Source organism: Daktulosphaira vitifoliae, unplaced genomic scaffold (genome assembly GCF_025091365.1).
Source record: "Daktulosphaira vitifoliae isolate Bord-2020 unplaced genomic scaffold, ASM2509136v1 Scaffold_1, whole genome shotgun sequence".
In the NCBI taxonomy this organism is placed as follows: Eukaryota; Metazoa; Arthropoda; class Insecta; order Hemiptera; family Phylloxeridae; genus Daktulosphaira; species Daktulosphaira vitifoliae.
Window position 1 is genome coordinate 19,869,702 of NW_026099572.1, and position 26,086 is coordinate 19,895,787.

General features: G+C 27.3%; 5 protein-coding genes and 1 long non-coding RNA gene across 9 annotated transcripts in view; 3 read left to right on the forward strand and 3 right to left on the reverse strand.

Annotated features, from left to right (window-relative positions):
• Positions 1–26,086, forward strand: part of LOC126896498 (neurobeachin-like protein 2) — a 111,089-nt gene that overhangs the window by 44,481 nt on the left and 40,522 nt on the right. The gene's annotated exons all lie outside the window — the stretch shown is intronic.
• LOC126896545 (larval cuticle protein A3A-like) lies at positions 1,920–5,051 on the reverse strand. Of its 2 annotated transcripts, none has more exons than XM_050669448.1 (2): positions 4,908–5,051; positions 1,920–2,550 (listed from the first exon to the last, which is right to left on the reverse strand). In XM_050669448.1, exons 1-2 carry the CDS (start codon positions 4,917–4,919, stop codon positions 2,083–2,085), a joined length of 480 nt encoding a protein of 159 aa, XP_050525405.1. In that variant the 5' UTR covers positions 4,920–5,051; the 3' UTR covers positions 1,920–2,082. The 2 variants fall into 2 exon arrangements, with proteins under 2 accessions (XP_050525405.1, XP_050525404.1); XM_050669447.1 differs by lacking the exon at positions 4,908–5,051 and adding an exon at positions 2,920–3,063.
• LOC126896542 (larval cuticle protein A2B-like) lies at positions 11,242–12,287 on the forward strand. Its single transcript, XM_050669443.1, has 2 exons — positions 11,242–11,401; positions 11,525–12,287. The coding sequence occupies exons 1-2, from the start codon at positions 11,384–11,386 to the stop codon at positions 12,068–12,070; spliced, it is 564 nt and encodes a 187-aa protein (XP_050525400.1). The 5' UTR covers positions 11,242–11,383; the 3' UTR covers positions 12,071–12,287.
• LOC126896557 (uncharacterized) lies at positions 13,843–16,377 on the forward strand. The gene is made up of 3 exons (XR_007701870.1): positions 13,843–14,581; positions 15,140–15,295; positions 16,298–16,377. It is a non-coding gene; the product is annotated as an uncharacterized LOC126896557 (long non-coding RNA).
• On the reverse strand, positions 14,866–18,655 carry LOC126896529 (uncharacterized). 3 transcript variants are annotated; one of them, XM_050669425.1, is made up of 6 exons: positions 18,434–18,655; positions 18,002–18,179; positions 17,674–17,794; positions 17,521–17,622; positions 16,423–16,543; positions 14,866–15,084 (listed from the first exon to the last, which is right to left on the reverse strand). In XM_050669425.1, exons 1-6 carry the CDS (start codon positions 18,532–18,534, stop codon positions 15,018–15,020), a joined length of 690 nt encoding a protein of 229 aa, XP_050525382.1. In that variant the 5' UTR covers positions 18,535–18,655; the 3' UTR covers positions 14,866–15,017. The 3 variants fall into 3 exon arrangements, with proteins under 3 accessions (XP_050525382.1, XP_050525381.1, XP_050525383.1); XM_050669424.1 differs by lacking the exon at positions 14,866–15,084 and having other exon boundaries at positions 16,157–16,543; positions 18,434–18,653; XM_050669426.1 differs by lacking the exon at positions 14,866–15,084 and having other exon boundaries at positions 16,438–16,695.
• On the reverse strand, positions 23,682–26,071 carry LOC126896528 (Golgi-associated plant pathogenesis-related protein 1-like). Its single transcript, XM_050669423.1, has 4 exons — positions 25,848–26,071; positions 25,431–25,608; positions 24,994–25,216; positions 23,682–23,969 (listed from the first exon to the last, which is right to left on the reverse strand). Exons 1-4 carry the CDS (start codon positions 25,946–25,948, stop codon positions 23,701–23,703), a joined length of 771 nt encoding a protein of 256 aa, XP_050525380.1. The 5' UTR covers positions 25,949–26,071; the 3' UTR covers positions 23,682–23,700.

Genomic DNA, 26,086 nt, shown 5'->3' on the forward strand with positions numbered 1-26,086 from the left:
TGGTCTAAAAGTCATTATGGACCAGTTGTTTAGCTAATTAGATCATTATCTATTAGATAAGCTAATTAATTATGTATGATGTCATTTGAAAAAAATTAAGTTGAGACTCTTAAATGGTATAAGATATAAGGGATAATTATAGTAAATACTTTATAATTTATAAATTAAAAAAACATGTACATTAAAAAAACTATAAAAAATATTCTCAATATTGTTATTATTTTTTGAATAGTTGAGTGGTTTATGATAAAAGAATTACTATTTATAAATATATTTTTTTAAATTTAGTACTGCACACTTCTCTGTAGGCTCATGTCCAAAAGATGATATAACGTAAAAATGGAATTTCTATAAATTGTTGTTAAAAAAAATCTTTTCTTTCGTGTATCAAATTATTACAAAAAAATGTAAATGGAAGGTTTATTTATTGCAATTTAAAATGTTATTAGCTGTAAGATGCTATTGAAATTTTAAATTTATTTTGCTGTTTTTAAAAATTTCTAAAAGAGTCATAGAAGTTTTTGGAAAATAACTACAAGTTTTCTTTTGTATATCAATCAATATGTTAAAAAATATAAGATGTATAAGAGATGAAAAAAAAAAAACAATTGACGAATAGAGAAGAACATGTATAATAATAATAGTTGTTGGTCTGGTATAATTTGTAATCTTATTATAAAATCATTTAATGCTTCATTTTGCTAAGAATCGTCTCAAATTAAATCATCCAAGAGATGATTATAAAAAGTTAACAATAATATTTCTGGGCGGTGAATTTTTTAATGGAAACTACTTTAAAATCCTATAAAGTCCGGTAGATGGCTACAGTTGTATACAAAGCTTAAATTATTTTATATTTCACATGTAAATTTACTTTAACATTAAGAAAAAGGACCAATATTTAGAAGTATATGTATTTTTTAAATAAATTTGTACAAAAAGGTGTGTCTAGATGCACCTATAGTTATTAAAGCACCTATTCAAGGCATACATTTCATTAATTACTTTTTTTTTAGTGTGGTATATTTATGTACATTTTTATGTATTTTGAAAAATAATTTCAGGTGACGTATTTTTAAAAAATTAATTTCTTATAAACTAAAAATAAAACTATAAAGTAAAATTGCTCAATTACAAGTCAATAGATTTATATTGTATACATTTTTTTCTATATTTGTAAAAAACAAATTTTTTGCGTATTAATTCTTAAATATTTGAATTATATTTGGTAAAAATAAAGTGCATAACAAAAACAATAAAAATTTTAATTGTAAACAATTTTTACATATTTATTTTTTCTGTTTTTCGAATTATTCGTCTTCAATATTTAAATAAAAAACAAATAAAATCAATTTCGACTATTAAGATAAAAATATGTTGTTTTTAAATTATTATGTCTAAGTATTAAAGATACTGTTTATTTGCTTGAAATATTTTTTTAACAGTTGAACTTTCACGTTAATATGTGTCAAAAGAGGGTGGCACATACTAACGTCACTAAATTTCAACAAAATTCTTTATAAATTATGTTTTTACCTAATGGAACAATTCTAGAGAATGTTTTGAATGCATTTCTTAATTTTTAATTAATTACTTAACTACTTAATTTTTAAGAATCACATTATTGTTTAGACTACAAATGTAGACCATGTTTTAATGGATAAAATTTAAACAACATTTTCCTATGAAACCTAATAGTTTTCTTTTTCGATAGTAACTTTCAACTATAATTATACAAGTACAATTCAAAAATTGTACGGCGTTGATCAGGCATTTGAGATTTTGACTTTTTTTAATTAGATTTTTTGTTCTATAAATGCTGAAAGCTTTATTTTTTTGATAGTATTAAATAAATAATGAGCTGCTAATTAACCATTTCCGTTAAATTAATATTTTAAACAATAATAATTACAAATACATTCATAATTATAAAAAAATATATATTATTATAAAAACATTTGCATAAGATGAAATATACAAAATTATATTAAGTGGTAATTTTATTTGATAGGAATTATAATACTGATCAGTTCCAGTGTCGACTGGTCTGAAAATAAAGACGCGCGTGTGTTGTATGAGATCTTAGCGGTACAATGGGTGTGAATGGTAGGCCGGAGCATATGCTTTGACTGCTGGGTAGTATGGAGCTGGTGCGTAGACTTTAACTGGATATACTGGTGCGGGTGCGTATGCTTTGACTAATGGTTCTTTAGTGACGACTGCGTTGAAACCGTTGTGTGGGTCAGCTGTGTAATCTACTGTTCTCTTGGTACCATCTGGGTCGACTAAGCTGTAAGATCCGTGAACGACGTCTCCATGTCTGGTCTCGTGTTGGCTCTTAGAATCTCCTGTCAAGTGATCGTGAACATCGTAACCGTAAGAATAGGATGGATTTCGATCGTAGTCGAAATCATAAGATTTGGGAGCCAAGTCGTATTTAACTGGGGCTACATAGGCTGGTGATGGGGCGTATAGAGTTGGAGCGTAAGGAGCTGGTGAGTATATTGGCACACCACATGCTACCGCCAAGATAGATGCTAAAACTGCAAACTGTAAAATAATAAAACATGTTTCAAAGACTTTACTAAAATATTACTAAAAAATGAAATTTTCATTAACATTTAATAAAAATTGAATATGGAAGAGTTAATTTGTGTATTATACACGGTTGTTATAGCCCAAGTTAAGATTGTTTTGTAAACTATTGAAATTAAAACAAGTAAATACATTTTTCAATATTTTTGAAAATTTCATGTAAAATAATTTTAATCTGAATTATTCAACGATATTGTTTGAAACGACTCGTCCATTTTCAAAAATATGAAGATTCAAAACATTTTTTTGGGTCATATAGAAAATTCGAAATCGATGAATAACTTAGAAATAACACGCTATGTTTCTTATGTATAAAAAACTTACTTTGGATGCCATTGCTATGCGGTGTTTGTTATTAATCGAGAGAAGTTGTAAGCAGCAAATGATTTGCGTACGACTGATGTGGGTGCTATCGGTCCGAGTCGTATTTATACCGAGTTCTTCTTGTTATTATTTTTTATCAAAACATTGAGACCACTCCCAAGTACAGCGGGAGGTAAAGCGTTTACACGCGAACGGACGAAACGCACACAATAGGGGAAATTATCTCCGATGGCCCCTGCGGCTTTACTAAACAGCCCCGGCGAACACGCAATGGAATACAATGATGAAAAACGCCATTGGTCGTCGTCCGACGCTGTACTCGACAAAGTGTGACCTTTCACCAAGGCGCGTAAGGTGACCGTGGCCTCCCAGCCGGCCGTGATCACTCGTCTACGGCTCTGCTCTAAATTTTCCTAGACGCTCTGTGCGAATTTTCCAGCGTTACCATCTTGTAAACGCCGCTATTGTATTGTTATTGTCAAGCAATGCTTATAAGCAAAAACGTCAACTTAGAGGACATTGGCAACAATAGTTGTTAGTTAGGATCACACTATCATATTTTGTAAACGATAGAAAAACTCGAGTAAGGTTGATAGGTTTGTATTATATAATCAGTGGTCACACGTTGTCGATCGGATTGCAGGAAAATGTTGTCATAGCTATTTGTTCGTTTCTATTGGTTTGATTTTAGCTTCGATGCGAAGCTGAGAAGGTATTTGTTATTTGACTTTTATTGAATTTCGCTTAACATTTTTGTTTATTTTATTGTGTTTTTTTATTTTTGAAATAGTTTTTCCGCAATCACGCGATTGTGCCATTCGTTTGACTACTTATATTATATCTAATGAGCTTCGAGTAAGGGACTTTAGTGCATTTACGTTATAGAATAGTTCGGTGAAATTCAGCTACTTGGAAGTTTATTTATAATTGGACAATTATGTTTATTGTTGTATAGTTTGTGTTCAAAATTTACTTACATGTATTAAATAAAAGTTATAAATTACTATAATACTTTCTGATTCGGCATTAAAATTTTTATTTATCTATTTTTTTACGGAACAGCGCGACAATAAGCAACACAATTGATGGTATACGATTTTGATAACGCTGTTGGCTCTATAATTGAAATTAATGTTTTTGTTATTTGTAATAGTATTTTTGGCTTAATCATTTTTAAAAAATGCTTATAANGCTTTGACTGCTGGGTAGTATGGAGCTGGTGCGTAGACTTTAACTGGATATACTGGTGCGGGTGCGTATGCTTTGACTAATGGTTCTTTAGTGACGACTGCGTTGAAACCGTTGTGTGGGTCAGCTGTGTAATCTACTGTTCTCTTGGTACCATCTGGGTCGACTAAGCTGTAAGATCCGTGAACGACGTCTCCATGTCTGGTCTCGTGTTGGCTCTTAGAATCTCCTGTCAAGTGATCGTGAACATCGTAACCGTAAGAATAGGATGGATTTCGATCGTAGTCGAAATCATAAGATTTGGGAGCCAAGTCGTATTTAACTGGGGCTACATAGGCTGGTGATGGGGCGTATAGAGTTGGAGCGTAAGGAGCTGGTGAGTATATTGGCACACCACATGCTACCGCCAAGATAGATGCTAAAACTGCAAACTGTAAAATAATAAAACATGTTTCAAAGACTTTACTAAAATATTACTAAAAAATGAAATTTTCATTAACATTTAATAAAAATTGAATATGGAAGAGTTAATTTGTGTATTATACACGGTTGTTATAGCCCAAGTTAAGATTGTTTTGTAAACTATTGAAATTAAAACAAGTAAATACATTTTTCAATATTTTTGAAAATTTCATGTAAAATAATTTTAATCTGAATTATTCAACGATATTGTTTGAAACGACTCGTCCATTTTCAAAAATATGAAGATTCAAAACATTTTTTTGGGTCATATAGAAAATTCGAAATCGATGAATAACTTAGAAATAACACGCTATGTTTCTTATGTATAAAAAACTTACTTTGGATGCCATTGCTATGCGGTGTTTGTTATTAATCGAGAGAAGTTGTAAGCAGCAAATGATTTGCGTACGACTGATGTGGGTGCTATCGGTCCGAGTCGTATTTATACCGAGTTCTTCTTGTTATTATTTTTTATCAAAACATTGAGACCACTCCCAAGTACAGCGGGAGGTAAAGCGTTTACACGCGAACGGACGAAACGCACACAATAGGGGAAATTATCTCCGATGGCCCCTGCGGCTTTACTAAACAGCCCCGGCGAACACGCAATGGAATACAATGATGAAAAACGCCATTGGTCGTCGTCCGACGCTGTACTCGACAAAGTGTGACCTTTCACCAAGGCGCGTAAGGTGACCGTGGCCTCCCAGCCGGCCGTGATCACTCGTCTACGGCTCTGCTCTAAATTTTCCTAGACGCTCTGTGCGAATTTTCCAGCGTTACCATCTTGTAAACGCCGCTATTGTATTGTTATTGTCAAGCAATGCTTATAAGCAAAAACGTCAACTTAGAGGACATTGGCAACAATAGTTGTTAGTTAGGATCACACTATCATATTTTGTAAACGATAGAAAAACTCGAGTAAGGTTGATAGGTTTGTATTATATAATCAGTGGTCACACGTTGTCGATCGGATTGCAGGAAAANTATTTTGTAAACGATAGAAAAACTCGAGTAAGGTTGATAGGTTTGTATTATATAATCAGTGGTCACACGTTGTCGATCGGATTACAGGAAAATGTTGTTGTCATAGCTATTTGTTCGTTTCTATTGGTTTGATTTTAGCTTCGATGCGAAGCTGAGAAGGTATTTGTTATTTGACTTTTATTGAATTTCGCTTAACATTTTTGTTTATTTTATTGTGTTTTTTTATTTTTGAAATAGTTTTTCCGCAATCACGCGATTGTGCCATTCGTTTGACTACTTATATTATATCTAATGAGCTTCGAGTAAGGGACTTTAGTGCATTTACGTTATAGAATAGTTCGGTGAAATTCAGCTACTTGGAAGTTTATTTATAATTGGACAATTATGTTTATTGTTGTATAGTTTGTGTTCAAAATTTACTTACATGTATTAAATAAAAGTTATAAATTACTATAATACTTTCTGATTCGGCATTAAAATTTTTATTTATCTATTTTTTTACGGAACAGCGCGACAATAAGCAACACAATTGATGGTATACGATTTTGATAACGCTGTTGGCTCTATAATTGAAATTAATGTTTTTGTTATTTGTAATAGTATTTTTGGCTTAATCATTTTTAAAAAATGCTTATAAACATAATAATTTTTATTTATTCTATTAAATCCCCATTTATTATTTAAGCATTTTAAAAAAAAGAACGAATATGTTTAAAAAGTTTTTTAATTTATTTATTTTTATAATATGAAAGTTTTTTATACACCGGTTTTTGGAAGACATAATGTGTTTGTGAAATAAATAATGGTCGCTTTATTTTCATTATAGTATTTCTCACAAGTATAGATAATACTTCGTGTACTTGGGATCATCATTCATGATGGTATCCATATGTAGAGCTCTATGTTATTTATTTACTAGTGTTGTTCAAGATGACTTATTTCTGTGGTATTATTATGTAAAAGTATTGTGCTTGTTCCGTAAAACGTTAACATCATATTTTTAATAGCACTACACGTTATTTAAGTGAAAAATTTAATTCAGATGTTTGATTATGACGTGTATCAATTTAATATAAACACAAAAACAACATTAACCACTATATAAAATAAATGAAGCGGTTAATAATATTTTAACATGTTAAAAGCATATTTATTATTAATAATAAACAAATATATAAAAAATTTTCAAAATTTCGATTTAGCTAATTTTTTTACAAAAAAAAATTAATGCGTCTATAAAAACTTACAATTTACAAGTATTTTGATATATACAATAGGTATATATCGTGGATGTGTACAGCTTTCACTGGTTATTTATTTATATATTAAAATGCTTGTAACTTGTAAGTTGTTATATACCTATACAATTTTTTTGCAAGAAAAGCTTTAAAAAATCAGTTATTTGAAAATTTTGATAAAATGAAAAAAAATTCATTATTTATTATTTAAAGTAAATAACGAAAACTATAATAATTATAGTTTTCATTATTGCGTATTTATATTATATTAAAACTATTTTAATATAGTATAAAAATGCAAAAATTTTTAAAAATAAATTATGCAGATTTAGATGTGTTCCACTTTTATAATTTTATTTCAAGAGCACTTAACTTATAGTGTTTATTTCTTTTGGACAAATTAAAAAATCATTAATTGATTGTTTACATTTTTTCGGAAAATATAGAATTTTGTCAATGCAATAGAAATGGAAGAAAAATTACAGCGACTGTTAAGTCAAGGAAGTGACTTATACTTGTAACATATTTGATCTCAGATCCCGTTTGATTTTTTTTCTAAAGAAACGCGTATTTTGCGCACGAAACGAGTTCTTTTTAATGCCAATTATTATCTATCGTGGTTCTATAACAAAGATATAACCAATAAAAAAGCAACATTGCGGTTAATGATGTGTGTTGGAAAAAGTTGCGCTGAATTGTGTCCGATAAACGCGTTTAATTATCGTCTAAAGAATTATTCTAGTTGTCTTCGTTATTATTATGTTGCCGTCGTAGTTTTTTTTTTATAGGGCGGCAAAGATCGAAATAAATAATAACGACGTAATACGTTGCACCGGTCGGTCGTCGGAGCTTTTTTTATTTAGATGGTCCATCACGTGTTATTCATAGGGAAATTGTTCTTTGACATGTGAATTGAAGTGTCGATAGGCGGCGTTGCGTTTGTCTGCAACAAAGTATTTTTCTGATTGCAACACAATGCTTCACTGGCATTCGGCCGACCTTTAAGTGTATCCCAAATATTGAAAAAATAATAATAAGTGTAATGGTAAACACTCGCATGGCGTGTACCAGTAACAATTATCAGAACGTCCTAGATACTGCATTCTGTAAACGCAACCAATGTATAGCTTTACACGTTATTATTGTTATTATTACACCAACGTTAACTTGTATAGTTCACGGTTGGCCCTGAACCGGTACGGATGAAATGCGCCGTTGTGAAATACGATCATCGGCGACTGTCCCTTTCAGATCTCTATTTGCACGGCCTAGTCATAGGCCTACAGTTTTTTTTTTATCTATGACACAGTTTGACAAGTCGAGTGTTGAAAGGTAGGCGAATGTTCTATGAACGCAACTCGAGTAGCTTCGTATGAGATAAATGATATTTCCCGCGGGTCAAGCTCATCACACGTTTTGCGGTCGTTCGACTTAACCACTTGCATAGTCCCAAATAACTGTTATTATTATTAAAACTCGAATTCCTCGCTGGTTGCGAAATATGATTGATTTGTTTGATCAAATATTATTCTCTAGTATACAATCTACCGTCTGTTAACAACAATATACATATCGTAGGTATTAGAATCGATGTCGGATCTTCTGAAATATTAATCAAGTAATAATGATATGATTTAAAACACCTTAACCTTGTTTGAAATCAAAAAATAATTGACACAAAAAACCTCGATAGACCAGGAGGACGAATCATTTTCTTTTATTGTTAATTCTAATGCAAACTATCCTTCACATTTTGAATAGAAAAATTATATATTTTTTTCCATTTTAAGTAATTATTTCTATTATTAAACTTAAGTGCAAGTGTATTTGAAATAGTGATGCTTTTTAATACTATTTTGTACTTGAGTGAATTGTTGATAGCCATTGAAAAAACTTTCATAAATTTCCATTGAAAATCCTGTTTACAATCGCAAATTTTTATCGTGTAATTAACACGCTGTGGTACTTAAAACTTGTAAAAAAATTTAAACCACAACCTACAAAAAATACTTTTAAAAATATTACTACAGATAAGACAATTATTGAAAAAAGTATTTTTGAAAATCTTCAATATCTAAGTTCCAATTCTTTATGAGATTTAGATTACGTATATTTATGGGACTATATTTTCTTATATTTTAAATTCATTGTTCCGAATTATTTGATCCAAATATGATTTGTAATTAAAAATTAAAAAGGCGTTAGTAATATACTTATATTTTATCTTTTAATGAAATTTCATTTTATGGATATTGCAAGTTAGAAATATAGAATTTAAATGTTTTGTCATTTTAGATATTGGAGGTAATTTTGTGACTTTTAAATATAATAGGATTGTTAAATATATACGCCCAAGTGTGTTGTAGATCTACGTGATAGATTCTATAATATTGTTCAATGTATAACTTGTTTGCATATTATACTATAAAATACAATACCATTATTGTTTGCACAATTTATATTTTTATCAATAACCATATCGTTTGTTGTTTTTTCTGTTTCAGGTAAGTCAATCTAATCCTACATGCAAGTGTATATTTTATATGTTAAGATTCAAAAATACAACCAGATAAACGATTATATGGAAATGGCCATCACGACTGAATTGCGTAATATTTAAACAAATATGTTTTGAGTGGTTAAAATATTAACTGTGACCCGCCTAAAAATATTCTATCAATGCCCAGGTAAAATTAACGAATTTCCAGCGCTTCAGTACACTAAAAACTCTCGAGTTCTATACTTATTTAAGATAAACAACTTTAAGGTTATCCGTTTGAATACTTATCCCGTACATTCACGTTCGTTTAATCTCAAAAGTAATTCCAATACAATTGTAAGTGCGTTGGAACGATCGCTGGCTTACTCCTAATGTATATTGTTACTGTTAGGTATAGTGTATACTGCCGATTGCGTTTATGTCTTATATACCATGTAATCACTGTTAATACTGGACTAATTAAGTCCAAGTCTAGCCCTATAAAAGGATTATGGGAGAAACCGCCTGATAACAAGTTAGTCCAGTTCGGACGTACCCAACCACACCTTTGTAATTCATAGTTTATTACTTCACAATCTTAAAATATTGAAACTAAACTTATCTTATTAAACAAAGTTTTGTTAAGTCTATTATGCTTGTCTAAAACTACTTTAATCTTATAACATTTTTTGGTCGTTGATATAGTGCAATAACAGTCCCAGACTTTGTTTATTATTTATTATCTTGATCCAATTTGTATAAAAATGTCTAAAAATATCTATATAAGAAAGTAACGTTATAAATAGTTGATTGTGCATTTACAATAGAATTCCTTAAGCTTTTTAAGGTTGAAAAATATATTGCTCCGTTTCTAATGAAATGAAAATGATTTTTTTTTCAGTTTTATTAATTTATAAATCTCAGCGTTTTTTATTATGATACGGTTCAATACATTTGATTTCAAAAGTATGTAACGTAGACATGCATTTGCGTTGGCACACATTTTATTTTCTAGACTACTTTATGGATGGCCTATGAAAGGATTGTGGACTAGATTTTGTTATTAAATTGTTAAGTTTATTGCGATAACTCCAGTTATCATAAATATCATTGTGGTGTCGATCAAGATTTATTGAAATATCATGATACTTCATGATTAATCATTAAATGATGATAAGCATTCGCATCGTTGTACATAAGTAAACACAATGGTCCATCTACTCAGGTATCTGATTGCGGTGGATATTTTATATTCAGTGTTTTAGTGTTACGTAAGAAAATCACTTTAGTCGTATAAAATTGATAGTGACACCATTTTAACGATGATTCGACAGAATAATTTATTATATTGGTCTGCCTACGATTTGACTGATTATAGGAAAATACAAATATTGAGAATTGTTAAAGTATCTTTGATAATTATTATTCTATTGATATTCCACAGAATAATAGTAATGTATTGTTTAAATACCTTTAGGTGTTATTATAGTTGAATATAAATCGTTTTGTTTCACTCCTATTATGACCAAGTATTTATTTATCTGGTTTGTTTACAAGAGTAAATTTCTTCTTCACCGTTATATATTTCACAAAATAATACTAAAAACTTACTTCTATAGTTTAAAGTAATATTTCGACTGTTCATTCATATGCGTTCGTGAACTTTGTGTTGCACATGCATTGAAATAAGTTATGAAATAAAGTATTTTATCAATGAACTTAATGAAAGTGAAATATTTGTTAATTGTCAACGAAAATATGATGTAAAGCATTGCCTAGTTTTGCGGATTCGTAATAGATCAGCCATTCCACGCGTGTCTGATGTAAAAAATAATGTTATGAGTGGTTATAACCATTTGAGTCATTATACTTGTTACGGAATGGTTCGTACCTAATGGAAACTGGAAATATTTGTTTGCTGAAAATGTGCGCACAATTTCAGAAAATATTACCACCCTAACTGTACAGTAGACGTGTTTGTATAAAAAGTACGAGTTTGCCATCAACTGTCATACTCGTTGGTCGACTACCATTGCAGTGATATCCAAGTTAACAGTGATTTTTTATTACTAAGTGTTATCCGCCTTGTGTTTTAACCAGTGTCCGGAGAATGAAAATGTTCGCCAAGGTAAGTACACAGTCAAATTACCATTACGTTTTCTACATTTTTATTAATTATTTTCATGTCTTTCACATATTCGACCTGATATTGTAGACGTTCTTTCTGAATTTCATAATTTTGTTTTGTTAGATAGCTTTGTGTATCGCTTACGTTGTTGTGCTCTCTCAAGCCCAACTATACCCACCACCCGGTTACTCGACCTTATTGCACGGCCCAGCTGTCGTACACGCAGCACCTGCAGCCATCTACCAACCAGTCAACCCCAATCCTTCCTACAATTACAAATACGGCGTAAACGATCCTTCTACTGGCGACTACAAATCGGCCGAGGAAAGCTTGTCTAACGGTGTTGTCCAGGGACAGTACAGTTTAGCTGAACCCGATGGTACATTCAGAACGGTATCATACACTGCCGATGATGTTAACGGATTCGTAGCACAAGTTTCTAAAGGAACCAAACTAGCTACACCAGTGTACGCAACCGCTGCTCCAGTATATACACACGCCGCTTCGGTGTACGCACCTGCAGCTCCAGTATACACACCAGCAGCACCATCAATTTACCAATCGGCGCCAGTTTATCATGCTCCAGCCGCTGTTTACCGTTCCGCCGCCCCAGTGGCTTACGCTCCAGCACCAGCTACAGTCTCTTATCCATACAAACGCCAAGCGTAACTTATCAGCTTTTACTAGACTATAGGAATTTTTTTATTGAAACTTATTCGTCAATCTGTGCATATTTTTAAACGTCACATTATTTCCTGCAGAATCATTGTTTACCATTTTCATATCATTATATGTTCTTAGATTTATTATCATAATTTTAGTACTATCCACGTTGTTTGTTATGATTGCATCATTAAATATTAGAAAAATATATTTTTAATTTTAATTATGTTTTTAAACGCTTAGAGTGAGATCTAAAACGGAAATTCATGTACACTGAACATTGTTTAATGTTTGAATTTTAACCTTGTATTGCTTGTAATACTTCATTGCTACAATAAAAAAGGAATACGATAGTTGAAAAAATGAATCCTTTAATTAAACAAAACCATATCAATGGGTCATTATATTTTATTTTTTTGTGTAATTTAACTTGCTTAATTCAATGTACGCGTGTTATTCAATTATCTTTAAATATTCAAACAATGACGAGTTTACATAATGTACTTCAGAAGCATTTTCAGAATTATTAGTTCAAAATTTCCTATTTCTTATCCAAGTCTACATTTACTGTTAAGGAAAAATGCATACAATGTATAGTTACAATAGTAAGGACACATATTAGGTTTTTATAAATTATATTTTTGTTTTATTTGATATTTTACTATAAAAGTATTAATCTGTGAAGGTAACCAAAGACAATATTTTCTTTGATTTGTCTAAGAGGAGGAATTGCATTATGTTAGGGAGAAATGTTTCATTATATTTTTAGAATAATTATTTATTTTAAAATTCTGATTTATTTTTGATTTTATTAATGTAAAAATGCACTGGTGTGAATATAATGCACAAAAATGAAATAATCAAATCAATCGATGTAAAATTATGTAAAATGTAATTTATATAAATTCGAAAATTTAGAAGTATCTAACATCTAAATGTTATTTTAATATTAGCAATGTTCAATGAGAAACAGTTTATTTTAAAGTTAAAAAATTCTAGAAAGTTTCAACCTTTTTATAAAAATCTATATGTATTTTAATGTTTGCATAACGCTTCTTAAAAGATAAAATATTTATTTTGAATTGTCCATTCTCCATTTACTGTCGTTACATTCGTTAGTCGTTTTTGAAAATATTTTAAGTAATATTTATAATGCTAAAAAATTACCATTTTTTAAATTTCTTCGAGTAGCTAAATTTAATTTAGCAAATATATTCATTAGATAACAAATCATTTGTAATAGACCCATAAATTTTCAGTTGCACGTAATTCAAGAATCTTTTAGGAATTGAAGATTTTTATTCTGTTTTCAAATTCAACTAATTGCATCCTTATAGGGTAGTCTGAGATGTGGTGCATTGTTATGAGTTGTCATAAGAATCGATGACCCAGATATTTCTACATCAATTATTCTATAATGTTGTTATAAAATAATATATATTATGTTCATATGTCTAAATGTATATCACATAGAGTATTTAATTTAGTGATCTTTATAACGTGTATAATATGTTTGTAACATATTGTATTATGTTCAATATATATTGAAACTATAGTTTTAATTAACTTTTTAATATACTTGTTATAATGTATCTAATTTTTATTTCTTTTTTTTAAGATAAACCTAAATTGAAGTATACTGTTTGTTTTAAATTTTCCAAATAATGTAATTGCCTATTTTTCTTAACTTTGAGAACTATTTATAAATAGCTAAATGATCTCGTATTTTTGTTCCTTAATGTGATTACAATATTGGTCTAATGAAATTGAATTTTCTATGTTTACTAACAAGTGCATATTTTAAAATAAAAATGACAACATACAACAGACATTAAAACTTATACTGAAAATTAAATGGAAAAAAAAATGGAGAATAAGGTTTGATAGTAAAAGTTTTCTATTACTGAATACATCAGTTCCCTACATGTGTTGTAGATATATTGGTATAAAATTGTTTGTAATGAATTAAAAAAATTATCAGAAAAATGCATATTTCTTAATTAAAAGTATCTCATTGTTTGCCTCCCGCCTCTGCACCACACATCTAGTCATATAAATGTCAGATTCTATACATAGACATCTGATAAGCACTATTACTCAAAATTATTTTTGTGTATTATAAAATTATTTCTATGTATTTTACTGATGTTCGAATTACATTTACTATTAACGACTACATAACTAAACACCACCAGCTACATTTTTTTAATAATATCTATATCGCTTAAATACATTGAGAGTTTGAATGAATTTGCGAGTGGAATAATAGTTGCTATTGATTTCCACCTCTTATACAAAAAGGAATTAAAATAGTCGATCTATTTATAAGCACAACTGCAGAGTGACTACTAATCCTCATTATAACGGATCCTCACTTAGTTTTCTATTAAGCAAAATACTGAAAACTTCTGTATATTTTGAAAAATGTTTTAAATAAAAATGTATTCTTAATATTAAGTATATTTTTTTATTTAATAATTAGTTTATAAACCCATAAAGGTTCAAGAACAACGTAAGGTAGTTTAAATACAACATTTAGTAATTTAATATCAACATTTTGTACATTTATTTATTACTTAAAATTCATAGACGTAGGATGATCAAATTTTTTGGGGTGCAGCTAAATTAAATTTTTGTTACTCTAAAGAATAATTTCTATATAACATTGCAAATGATGTTGTTAAATTTCTGGGGATCTAGACTAGAAACTGAGGGACTATGCCCCCCTAGCTCTATAACCTTACGTCCATATTAAAACTACTAAACTTAATTAAACATTTTAAATATTGCTAACAGGTCAACATAAGTTATAAAAATGCTAATTAATAATGCTAACACATTTAATTTGGTATAATTCTTTCAAATGGCTTTATTCTGTATAGTATGTTTTTATCGAACTCGTATGTTATACTATTGCAAATCTTATACGAAAATCTAAAATTTTCAATAGTTTCTATAAAAATCTCTGTAAATCTCTCATATTATCAATGTAAATGTTTATTTCGAGTTTTTCATATGGACTAAATAATAAAAAAATTCTAATTAATATAACAAATATTTATGTCTAATTATTAGGTTGCGTATGAATAATCAAGAAATATATTTTAATTAAAATGAAGAATATATTATGTCCAGTATCTCCAGCGTCTTGCTTTACTTGCCCCTTTGGCCATCCAGCAAGGCAAATCGATGACTTCCATGTCAATTGTCATCGGTGTACAGTTCATTGTCGTAAGTCAGTCAGTTTTATTATGTGTCATTCTTTTCTGTAGCAAGAGCCTTCGTTTAAATGATAAATTGTTCGGCCATTGTACGCCGTTATTCTTTCATTTCACAAAGTTTTCGTCCCCTTACACGCCACCAGTGATTGAGCACTGACCATCACTAAATATCTTCATTGCCGTAGTCGCTTTTTTTCCGCCGTATATTCTCATCTGCCATTACGTGTCTGGAACTACACTCTGACTCGTCATACTCAGATATTCGACACCATTACCACAAGATCTCATACAGTCCACTCATCACTATCAACAACTTCTTCTATTCAGCTGAGTTTCATATTATTTTTAATGTTATTTATTGTTTGTTTTAATTGAGCTTAACTATTTTGTTTTATGCCGTTTCGCCGGCCATCAGTATTTATGGGCCCCCTTAAATTTAAAATACTCTCTGAAGAATTTCTAATATATGTGATTGTTTATTATTTAATTATTGTCTACTCTTGTTACTTATTGGATGTAACGTTAACCGTCATCCCCTAGGTGACTCACTCTCGCATCAATAATAACGATTTAAACAGGCTTAAGGTAAAACGGCATTCTAGTGCTGTACACAACTAGCCGTCATACGTTCTAGCTGCCTCGTACAAAATAAGTACAAATAGTTGATATCTTTACCAGTACAACATCATCGTAGGAATTTATGATAGAAATTTTATTTAGTGTCTTATTTCAATCTATACTAGTCCTTACTATAACGTGTCCTCATTTAGTGATATATTAGGCAAAATACTGAAAAAATCTTTACATTTAAATAAATTTTTTAAATAAAATATATACTTCATTAACTTTAATATATTTTTTATTTAATATATAATTTATTAATTTCATTAATATTTAAGGACAATGTAAGATGATTTAACAGTAACACGTAGTATATAAATATTAAATTGCTTTTTTTTAATCACATATATCAAGCTTTTAATATTTATTATTTAATCCAAAACGTTGTCAGGTTCTTCTTCTGAAGGTAATGCTATGTGTTCAAGTCTTTCAAATGGCTTTATTCTGGGTAATAGGTTTTCTTTGTACATAGTAAGTATAAGTGGTCTAGGATTAGTTATTGTAGTAACTACATACCTTTTTTCCCAAAAACCATTGTCATCATCATAAAACCAATCTCCATATGCTACACCAACTCCAATCTCTTTAACATTTTTCCAAATCATGTTAATAGCATGACCACGCAAATTAACTTGATCTAGATGTTGTTCATTAATAAATGTGTTATTATTTATTGCCAACAAATTCCGTTCAATAATAGTAAGTTATTATATTACAAGAAGAAAAACGGAGTGGACGAGTTGCCAACGTGAAAGTGCCTGATGCTATTGATCACGGGACTCAGTTTTTCTGAGATAAATAGATAGAATTAATAATTTAAATAGTTTATTTATAGATTAACAATTATTTTTAAGTCATATAATTTGTTAAGTAATAAGTTTAATTAATATTTTTTACTATAACAATTAATAAAAACAAATAACAGAACTCTTACAATAACAAAAATTTGTTCAGTAACTTTGTTTTTGTTATTATTATCATAGTAACAAAAAAGGCATTTTTATTTTAAGCAGTTATAAATTAAAACTTAATAAGTATAAAATAAAATTAATATTACATAACATTTTCAGCAGTTTAATTTTATTTTTTATTAAAAATAACTTAACAGACATTTTATTTGTATTTGTATATTTTCCTCAGTTTTAGTAATTATGCAATCTAAATTAAATTAATCACACTATTATATAACAACTAGACCCGTTATTCCTTATCTATTATTTTATGAGAAAATAAATTAAATTATCTTAATAAATTTTGTGTTATATTAATTACATTAAAAAAAAATGAATTCTTTGTTAGAAATATTTTTCCTCAGAATAGATTAAGAATATTTGTATGAAAATTAATAACTGAACATTAATGTAAAAACAATGTTGTTGTTTTTAAATTTTTTTGAGGAATTTAAAATATTTATTTTAAATTCAGTCATGACGTTTTAAATAGTTTTGAATTTGATTATAAAACTCTTCATTTAATTCTTATGCAATTTCTTTTTTTTTAACGATTAATAAAAATTTGGTAATTGAGTTTTATAGACGTTTGACTCAAAAAACTTTATAAACATTTATTCTAAATATCTATACTAAAAACAGTTGTATATAATAATTAATGTACCTTCGTCAGACATCTGTTCTTCAGTTCCGTTAAAATTATAAACCTTCCCATTTTCGTCTAATTTAAATAATTCGTCATAATATCGGTCAGCTGCTCTATCACCTGCTCCAAGCCAATTTTTTCTTAAACANTATCGGTCAGCTGCTCTATCACCTGCTCCACGCCAATTTTTTCTTAAACATATATTTTCTCCATATTTCCTAACAGTTGGACCATGTTCAAAATAATGAGTTAGAACAATATGGTTCGCTAAAATTTGGGCTAAGTAATTTAACTGAAAAAAAAATTGTATATGATTTATTTATCAATCTAATGAAATATTTGATAAATCTTCATTTTTTCTCATTGAAAATCGTTTCTTAAATAATAACAATGCACGCAAAGAATTATCGTTTACTGTGCGTACCATTATTTTTGGGAGAAATACAACATAATTTTATTTTCTGTTTTTTTTAAAAATTTATTGTTAAATCATCTTTACCTCTTGGTGCATTTTCAATGCGGGTACATCATGCAAAGATCTATAGAAATTGACACGAAGAATATGTTCATTTCTAACATAACCTGCTATTTGTTCTGTTGTTCCTACGTGTTGAATCATTAAATCTTTGTATTTGACACCATATTTTGTATACCATATTTCATGTGTATCATATAAACTATAATATATAAGTATAAAACTAATAAATTCTAACTACAATCAATATACATTTGCTACATTGTTATTTTTATTTATACCGTAATTGTCCTAGGATTCAAAATAAAATGATGCATAAATTATAAGGATGTTTTTGTGAATTCGGTTATTTCTTTTAAGGTAATGAACTAATAGTGAGAACATAGTTTTAACGAAAAAAATAAATAAAAAAATATTTGGTTTTCCGTTTTAAATTTACATTGTATATAAACTTACCTTCCAAAAATATTATGCGTCAGTGGACTCGTACTAATTTCAAATGTAGAAAACATATTTGATATTGTTGCTAGAATAATTAAAATAATTATTTTATTCATGATAGATTATTTTTAATAAAAATCTCTAGAAGATATTTGAAAAATTATCATAGAATACTTTGTTTCGAATACAATTATTAATTATTAGAGCAAGTTTAAAATAATTCTTAAATTATTATTGCTCAACATTAATTCAACGAAAATTTATAAAATTTAGTTACATTTATATTACACGTACATTAAATAGTTTTTAGAACTTTGAAAGTTGTTTTTGAATTATTTATTTATCTTTTGACACACACGATGTTATGTTTTTAAATTATTGTATATTTGAACTGGCTTACTGTAGCATCACATCATTAAATTATTTTACTTTATTTTTATAATGTTATTTGTTCAAGAATTATTGTCATAAATTTAATTGTAATACTATAATATTGAGTATTTCTTAATACTCTCAAATGTATGAAAGCGTTGGAGTTGCAGGACAGAGCAATGTATTATAGTTAATAGTTGGCCCTAAGGTCAAATTAGAAATCATAGTGCTGCTCAAGTAGATAATTTTCTGTCGTTGAAATAGCCACTTGGTAGTGATATCATCGTGATGGTAGTCAGGGAGGTCGACGTAGGGTAGCCGACGACAACCTTCACACGGTTGTTCTTTTCGGCGTAAGAGAGATTTTATTAAATGTGATATGAGGATAGCTGATGTGGTTGTAGATAATGTAGGAAATCGTATAAAGTGGAAATTTAGGATAAGGGTGGACAATCCCAAATAGTTGGGATAAAAATGAAGAAAAAGAAGAAGATATATATGCATAAATTATCGTCATACTCTTTTCGTATAACTTATGTTTTCGCCTTTCTCTCACGATTACTTTATTTATAATCCTGACGCCTTCCTTGTTTTATAAATCTATGATTATTCTATTACACTTACACATAAATGAATTATTTTAATAGCAGTTTTCACATTTTTAAAAATAATATAAATCATTAAAAAACTAGTACTATTATTGCAAAATTTTCTAATTTATTTCATAGTTCCGACATGCTTTTCATTATCTTTTAACGGCTAATAGTAACAGTCTTTAAAAGTAACTTAACTTTTTTTTTGTTGGTTCATAATCTATTTTTTTCCTTTTCATTAGCAGGGTATTAAGATAAAGTTTTCAATAGTTTACAAAATTAGCGACCTGTAAGTTTTTAATATAATCTTTAATGCAACTTTTTTTTTCAATGTAACGTTAATAAGATTTTTAAATTAATTATTTTAAAAAGTTTTGTATAAATTTATTGTACAAATAATTTTTAATTCCCCAATATAAATTTCTTAGTGTATGATAGAAATACCATAATACTCTGTTTTATTTTTGATGAGATTATACATATTAACTAGCGAAATTTATATAATAGTAATTAGATTTAACTGGTAGGTATTTATCTCTTGTTTTATAACTTTCTATAATTTAACTGTATATTCCATTTTTGATAGTTGTTAGCTGGTGTTTCATAAAAAAAAAAAATCATTATTGTTATTGTTACATAATCAATGATTTTAAATAGTACTGCTTATAATATATGCCATGAAGTTATAATCCATTAATGATTAATTTTTATTTAAGTCAAATATTATTTTTATGTTAACTATCGTTTAACTTTTTTGTTGAAATTTTATTTAAAACGTATAACATTATTATGTTATTATTATTATTATTATGGTATTTGTAAATAATTTTAAAAGTTATTCGTATTATTGTTAATTATTATTTTCATAAAAATTAACTTTTATAGGAGTTTAAAAAAATTTTAAAAAATATTTTACGCAATAGCATTAATCAATAATAAATATATACAAATTTAAATTAAAGTTAACAAAATAAAAGTTAGTATTTTATTTTTTGAAAAATCAAAATTTATCACCTAGAAAAATGTTCTATGAACTATGTTATAGTGTCATATTGAAAACGTTGAATGTGTGTTAATATAATGTTATACTAAATTTCATGTTGTTAAATATTCCGTGTTTTTGTTTTTTTTTTTAATTAGTTAATTAAACTTTATATGCAATGCAACGTAAAGATATTTTCATAAATTTATTCATAAGTAATTATAGATCATTAATAGTTTTTATCAGAGTGAAAATTTACTTTTTTTGATTATTTATTTGCGCTGATTTCAAATCTGCAATTAGATTTTTTCTATTAACAATTGTATTTCAAATTTGCAAGTCTCTCATATTATCAATGTAAATATTTATTACAAAACCCATACGTGATCTTGTAAAAATATCGGTAAATATTGATTAGTATGAATTTAACATTTTATAATACGCTCTTACTACATTAGTTCGACTATTTTTAATAACAAATCTTAAAAGGAAAATTAATAAGTTCTATCATCTATAGACATTGTATAATGGAACATTTTCGTTTTCTAGTAGCGGGATAACTAAATAGAAATAAAATTTGGGAGGACTAATTAAATGTATTATTTTAATATTGTTATCTAACCAGTAGATAAGGATCTCTTAGTGTTAATAGATCAAAAAGAAATAAACAAAATAATAATACGTATTTCTTTGAAAATGTACGAATTTAAACGAAGAATAAAAATATCATTAAAATACCTAATAAAGAATAAAAACTTAATATAAATTAAAAAAAAAACCCAGCACAGTAGGGACGTGGCATACTTGGGTCCAGTATAGATGATATCTGACAGTTATTAATATCACTATCATAAAAAACGCTTCAATGCAAATCTTTAGATAGTGTTTAATTTTAAAATATAGGTAGATTATTTCAAAAGCTACATGATCTCCTTTTTCCTTATTTATATCTCATTACAAGTTTTATGATTTATAAGTGTAATATATGAATAAATAAATATATATATAAATTTGTCTTCGCGGTGAAAATGGCCACCGAATGGTAAAGATAAAATAGAGTCTGAATTTTTTTTTTCCATAATGAAGTATATTATATCTGCTTTAATTTATGGTATTTATAAAAGTGTCAGAGTTTCCAAAACATTTTCAAAAGTTAATTTTTCGTGAAAAAGTTGTCCTTTTGAATCTACTCCTGTGGATAGGTAAAGGTCAAATTTATAAAAAAAAAATATACTAAATGATAGGTGAATACCTCATATATCTGTAACAAAAATATATATCGAGTTTGTCATTTTTGAAAAAGTTATGGCAGTTATAAGTAAAAGAAATTGAAAAACTTTCAAAAATAAGCGATTTTTAAATTTGTAAAATTGAAAAAATTTCCCTCGTTTCGCGTAAATGGAGGAAACCTCCAAAAAAATTACAAATTTAAAATTTGCTAATTTTCGAAATTTTTTTACTAAAAACTGCCGTAACTTTTTCAAAAATTAACATATCAATATAATTTTTTTATAGATGCTTGATGTCTTTACTTATCATTTGGTATATTTTTTTTGTAAATCTGACACTTATCCTGCCCACAGGGAGGGATTTAAAATGACAACTTTTTCACAAAAAATTAACTTTTTCAACTTAACTTTTGAGAATGTTCCGGAAGGTCTGACATTTTTATATATATCTTAAATTAAAGATAATGTAATATACTTTATTATGAAAAAAAAAATTTCGGACTTTATTTTGACTTTACGGTGAAAATGGCTACCAAATGCTATTTTTGTGTGAAAATTCTCGATTTTATATTTTACATTTTTTACTTTAAAATGCTATAACTTTTTAAAAAATGTATGGATCAATACAATTTTTTCATGAGAAGTAGTATTTATATACATCTTTCATTCGACATACTTTATCTTAATCAGGATATTAATAAGGAACTAGCAGATCATGTAGCTTTTGGAATAATACACCAATTTTTGAAAATTAAACACTATCTAAAGATTTGCATCAAAGCGTATTTTTTGATAGTGATTTTAATCACTGTCAGATATCATTATACTTGATCCAACTATGCCACGTCATTACTGTGCTACGACCCTTCTGTGCTGTGTTTTTTTAAATTTGTAATTCTTGAAATCGTGAAAGATATTTTATTTAGTGTCTTATATCAATCTTTGCTAGTTCTTACTTTAAGGAGTACTTATTTAATTATTTATTAAGCAAAATACTAAAAATATCTATAAATTTAAATAAATGTTTTAAATAAAATTAATATTTCATTAACTTTATTTTACTTTTTATTTGATATATAATTTATAAAGTTCATTAATATTTAAGGGCAATGTAAGGTAATTTAACAATGACACTTAGTAAATTAATATTAACAATTGTTTTTTTTAATCATATACAGGGTGATTTTTTTATCATAACCCACTCAATTACTTGCAGAATAATAATAATTTAAACATTTTTTTTTTTTATTATCTTTAGTTACACATTATTCTTGAATTTTTAACTATGTAATACTTTTTAAGTTCATCCCTTATGCCTGGTAAGGGTGTCAACTTTGTTTTTTTAAATGGTAACACACATTTTGAATTTAATAAAATGTTTGAGTTTTTAATTTAATAGTAAATGGCATTTGAATTTTTAATATAACATTATTAGCTTATTAGATATAAACATTTAAAGTTACAAATTTTTGAGTTAATATACATGTATAATACACATGGGATTGTAAATACAGGTAGTCAATTGGATTTTTATGACATNAATACAGGTAGTTAATTGGATTTTTATGACATTACTGTCTCAGTCACGGATTGTTTATTATCAATTATGATTATCAATAGATATACTTTCTGTATTGTCAGTTAGTGTATTTATAAACTCATAACAATGTGCCTTACTACAATTGATAATAACAATGCTGTGTACCTGCTAATATCGATGTTATAAAAAACCAATTAGCTACCTGTATTTACAATCTGTAGTGTATTATACATGTATATTAACTCAAAATTTTGAAACTTTAAATGTTTATATCTAATAAGCTAATAAAGTTATATTAAAAATTCAAATGCCATTTACTATTAAATTAAAAACTCAAACATTTTATTAAATTAAAAATATGTGTTACCATTTAAAAAAACAAAGTTGACCCCTTTCCAAGGCATAAGGGATGAACTTAAAAAGTATTACATAGTTAAAAATTCAATAATAATGTGTAACTAAAAATGATGAAAAAAAAAAATGTTTAAATTATTATTATTCTGCAAGTAATTGAGTGGGTTATGATAAAAAAATCACCCTGTATATCAAGTTTAATATTTATTATTTTAATCTAAAACATTATCAGGTTCTTCATCTGAAGCTAAAGTTTCATATTTAAGTCTTTCGAATGACTTTATTCTAGGTAGAATGTTTTTTTTATACTCATTTTTTATAATTGATCCAGGATTAGTTAGAGTAACAATTACATAATTTTTCCCCCAAACACCATTATCAGTATCATCAAAAAACCAATCTCCATATGCCACGCCTACTCCGATCTCTTTAGAATCTTTCCAAATCATGGTTAGAGCATGTCCACGCTTACAAGAGTTCGCTGTGAATTGTTAATAATTAAATGAGTTATTAAATGTATTAGAATAATTCATTACCAATAAAGTTATTTTGTTATAAGAAGATGTACATTGTGACCGAGTCTGGAACGCAACAATACTTAATGTACTTGGTTACTGCTTTGAGACTCAGTCACGGGTTTGCTAAGCAAAATAAATATCGTTTTTGAATAATGATTTTATAACGTTACTCAAAATATTACATCTTGTTAATATTATTGTGTTCTTTATTTTATTAATAAAATAAAGTGTTTATACTATAAGAAGAGTGACAATGTGGTCGAGTAATTTAATAATTGATCATATCAACATCATATCATAATTTATATTTTTAATTACATTATAATAATTTATAGTAATAAATAAAAGATCTCCTATAAAAATGCTAAAAATTAACGTTTCAGTAACGTTATTATTATTATAAAATTATAAAAGCAATGAAATTTCTGTTAAAAATAGTCTTATTAATAAATATAAAAAAATTAGAAATTAAATGTCATTAAGCATGGAATTGTTTTATATTCAATTGTTTTCGCGGTGTTCGCAATTATACCATCTATATTTTATTTATCATACTAATTTAATTAAATTAACGCATATGTTATTTTTTTCTTACAAAGGTAATAAAAATATTGTAACACATTGATCTAATTTTCCTTCGGAAATATTAAATATTAACATTGGTATTTGATAATAAAGGATTCATTATCAAAAATAAGTTCATCAGAGTTTCCTCTTATACATTTTGCTCAAAATTACAACTATTTTATTAATAGTTCAGTAATAATTTTATAAAAATTAATAACTTAATACATTTCTCTTTGGTAAAATTTATTATTAACTTCTTAAATAATTTTGAGCTTGAGTGATGCACACTTATTTTAATTCTAGTTCGGTACTTTTTTATAAAACGATTAACAATTATATGGTAATTGAGTTTCATTTACATTTGACTTAAAAATTGTATCAAATTTCATTATAAACAACTGTAAATAATAATTAATGTACCATCATCCGACATTTCAGAATCAGTTCCGTCAAAATCAAAAGCCTTCAAATTTTTATTTAATCTAAAAAATTCGTCATAATATTGGTCAGCTGCTTTGTTACCTGCTCCAAGCCAATTTGTTTTTAAACACAAATTTTCACCAAATATATTTATTGTTGGGCCATGTTCATAATAATGACTTAAAACAATATGGTTTGCTAAAATTTGTGCCAAGTAATTTAACTGTAAACAAAATAGTGTTTCTTTATTTTTCAAATTTGATAAAATATTGTGATAGATATTCATTTTTTTCATTTAAGAATCATTTCTTAAATAAAATCTTATAATAACTGAAAGAATCATAGTTAACCCATACCTTGGATTATTTATGGTAGAAATACAACAAAATATTATTCTTAGCTTTTATCGTCAGAATTTATTATAAAATCATCATTACCTCTTTGTGCATTTTTAAATCTGGTACTCCATGCAACGATCTATAGAAATTGACTCGAAGAATGTGTTCATTTCTAACATAACATGCTATGTGTTCTGTTGTTCCTATGTGTTGATTCATTAAATCTTTGTATTTGTCACCATATTTTTTATACCATATTTCATATGCTTTAATCGCACTATGATTTATAAAGTATGAAACTAATAAATTCTAACTACAATCAATATAGATTTGCTTCATTGTTTATTTTAATTTATACCTTATCATCTTATGATTCAAATTAAAATTATGCTTAAATTATAAGTTTTTATGAGTTTATTTAAGGGAATGAACTTATAGTGAGAAATTTGTTTTAATTAAAAAATAAAGAAAATAATACAGTTTCCTGTATCAAATTTGCATTATATAAAAACTTACTCTCCATAAGCATTATGAGACAGTGACTTCGTACTAATTTTAAATGTAGAAAACATATTTGATATTGTTGTTAGAATAATTAAAATAATTATTTTATTCATGATAGATTATTTTTTATTAAAGATATCTAGAACATATTTGATAAAATTATCATAGAATACTTTGCTTCGAATACAATTATTATTTATTAGAACAAGTTTAAAATAATTCTTATATTATGTTCTCATTATAATTATTAC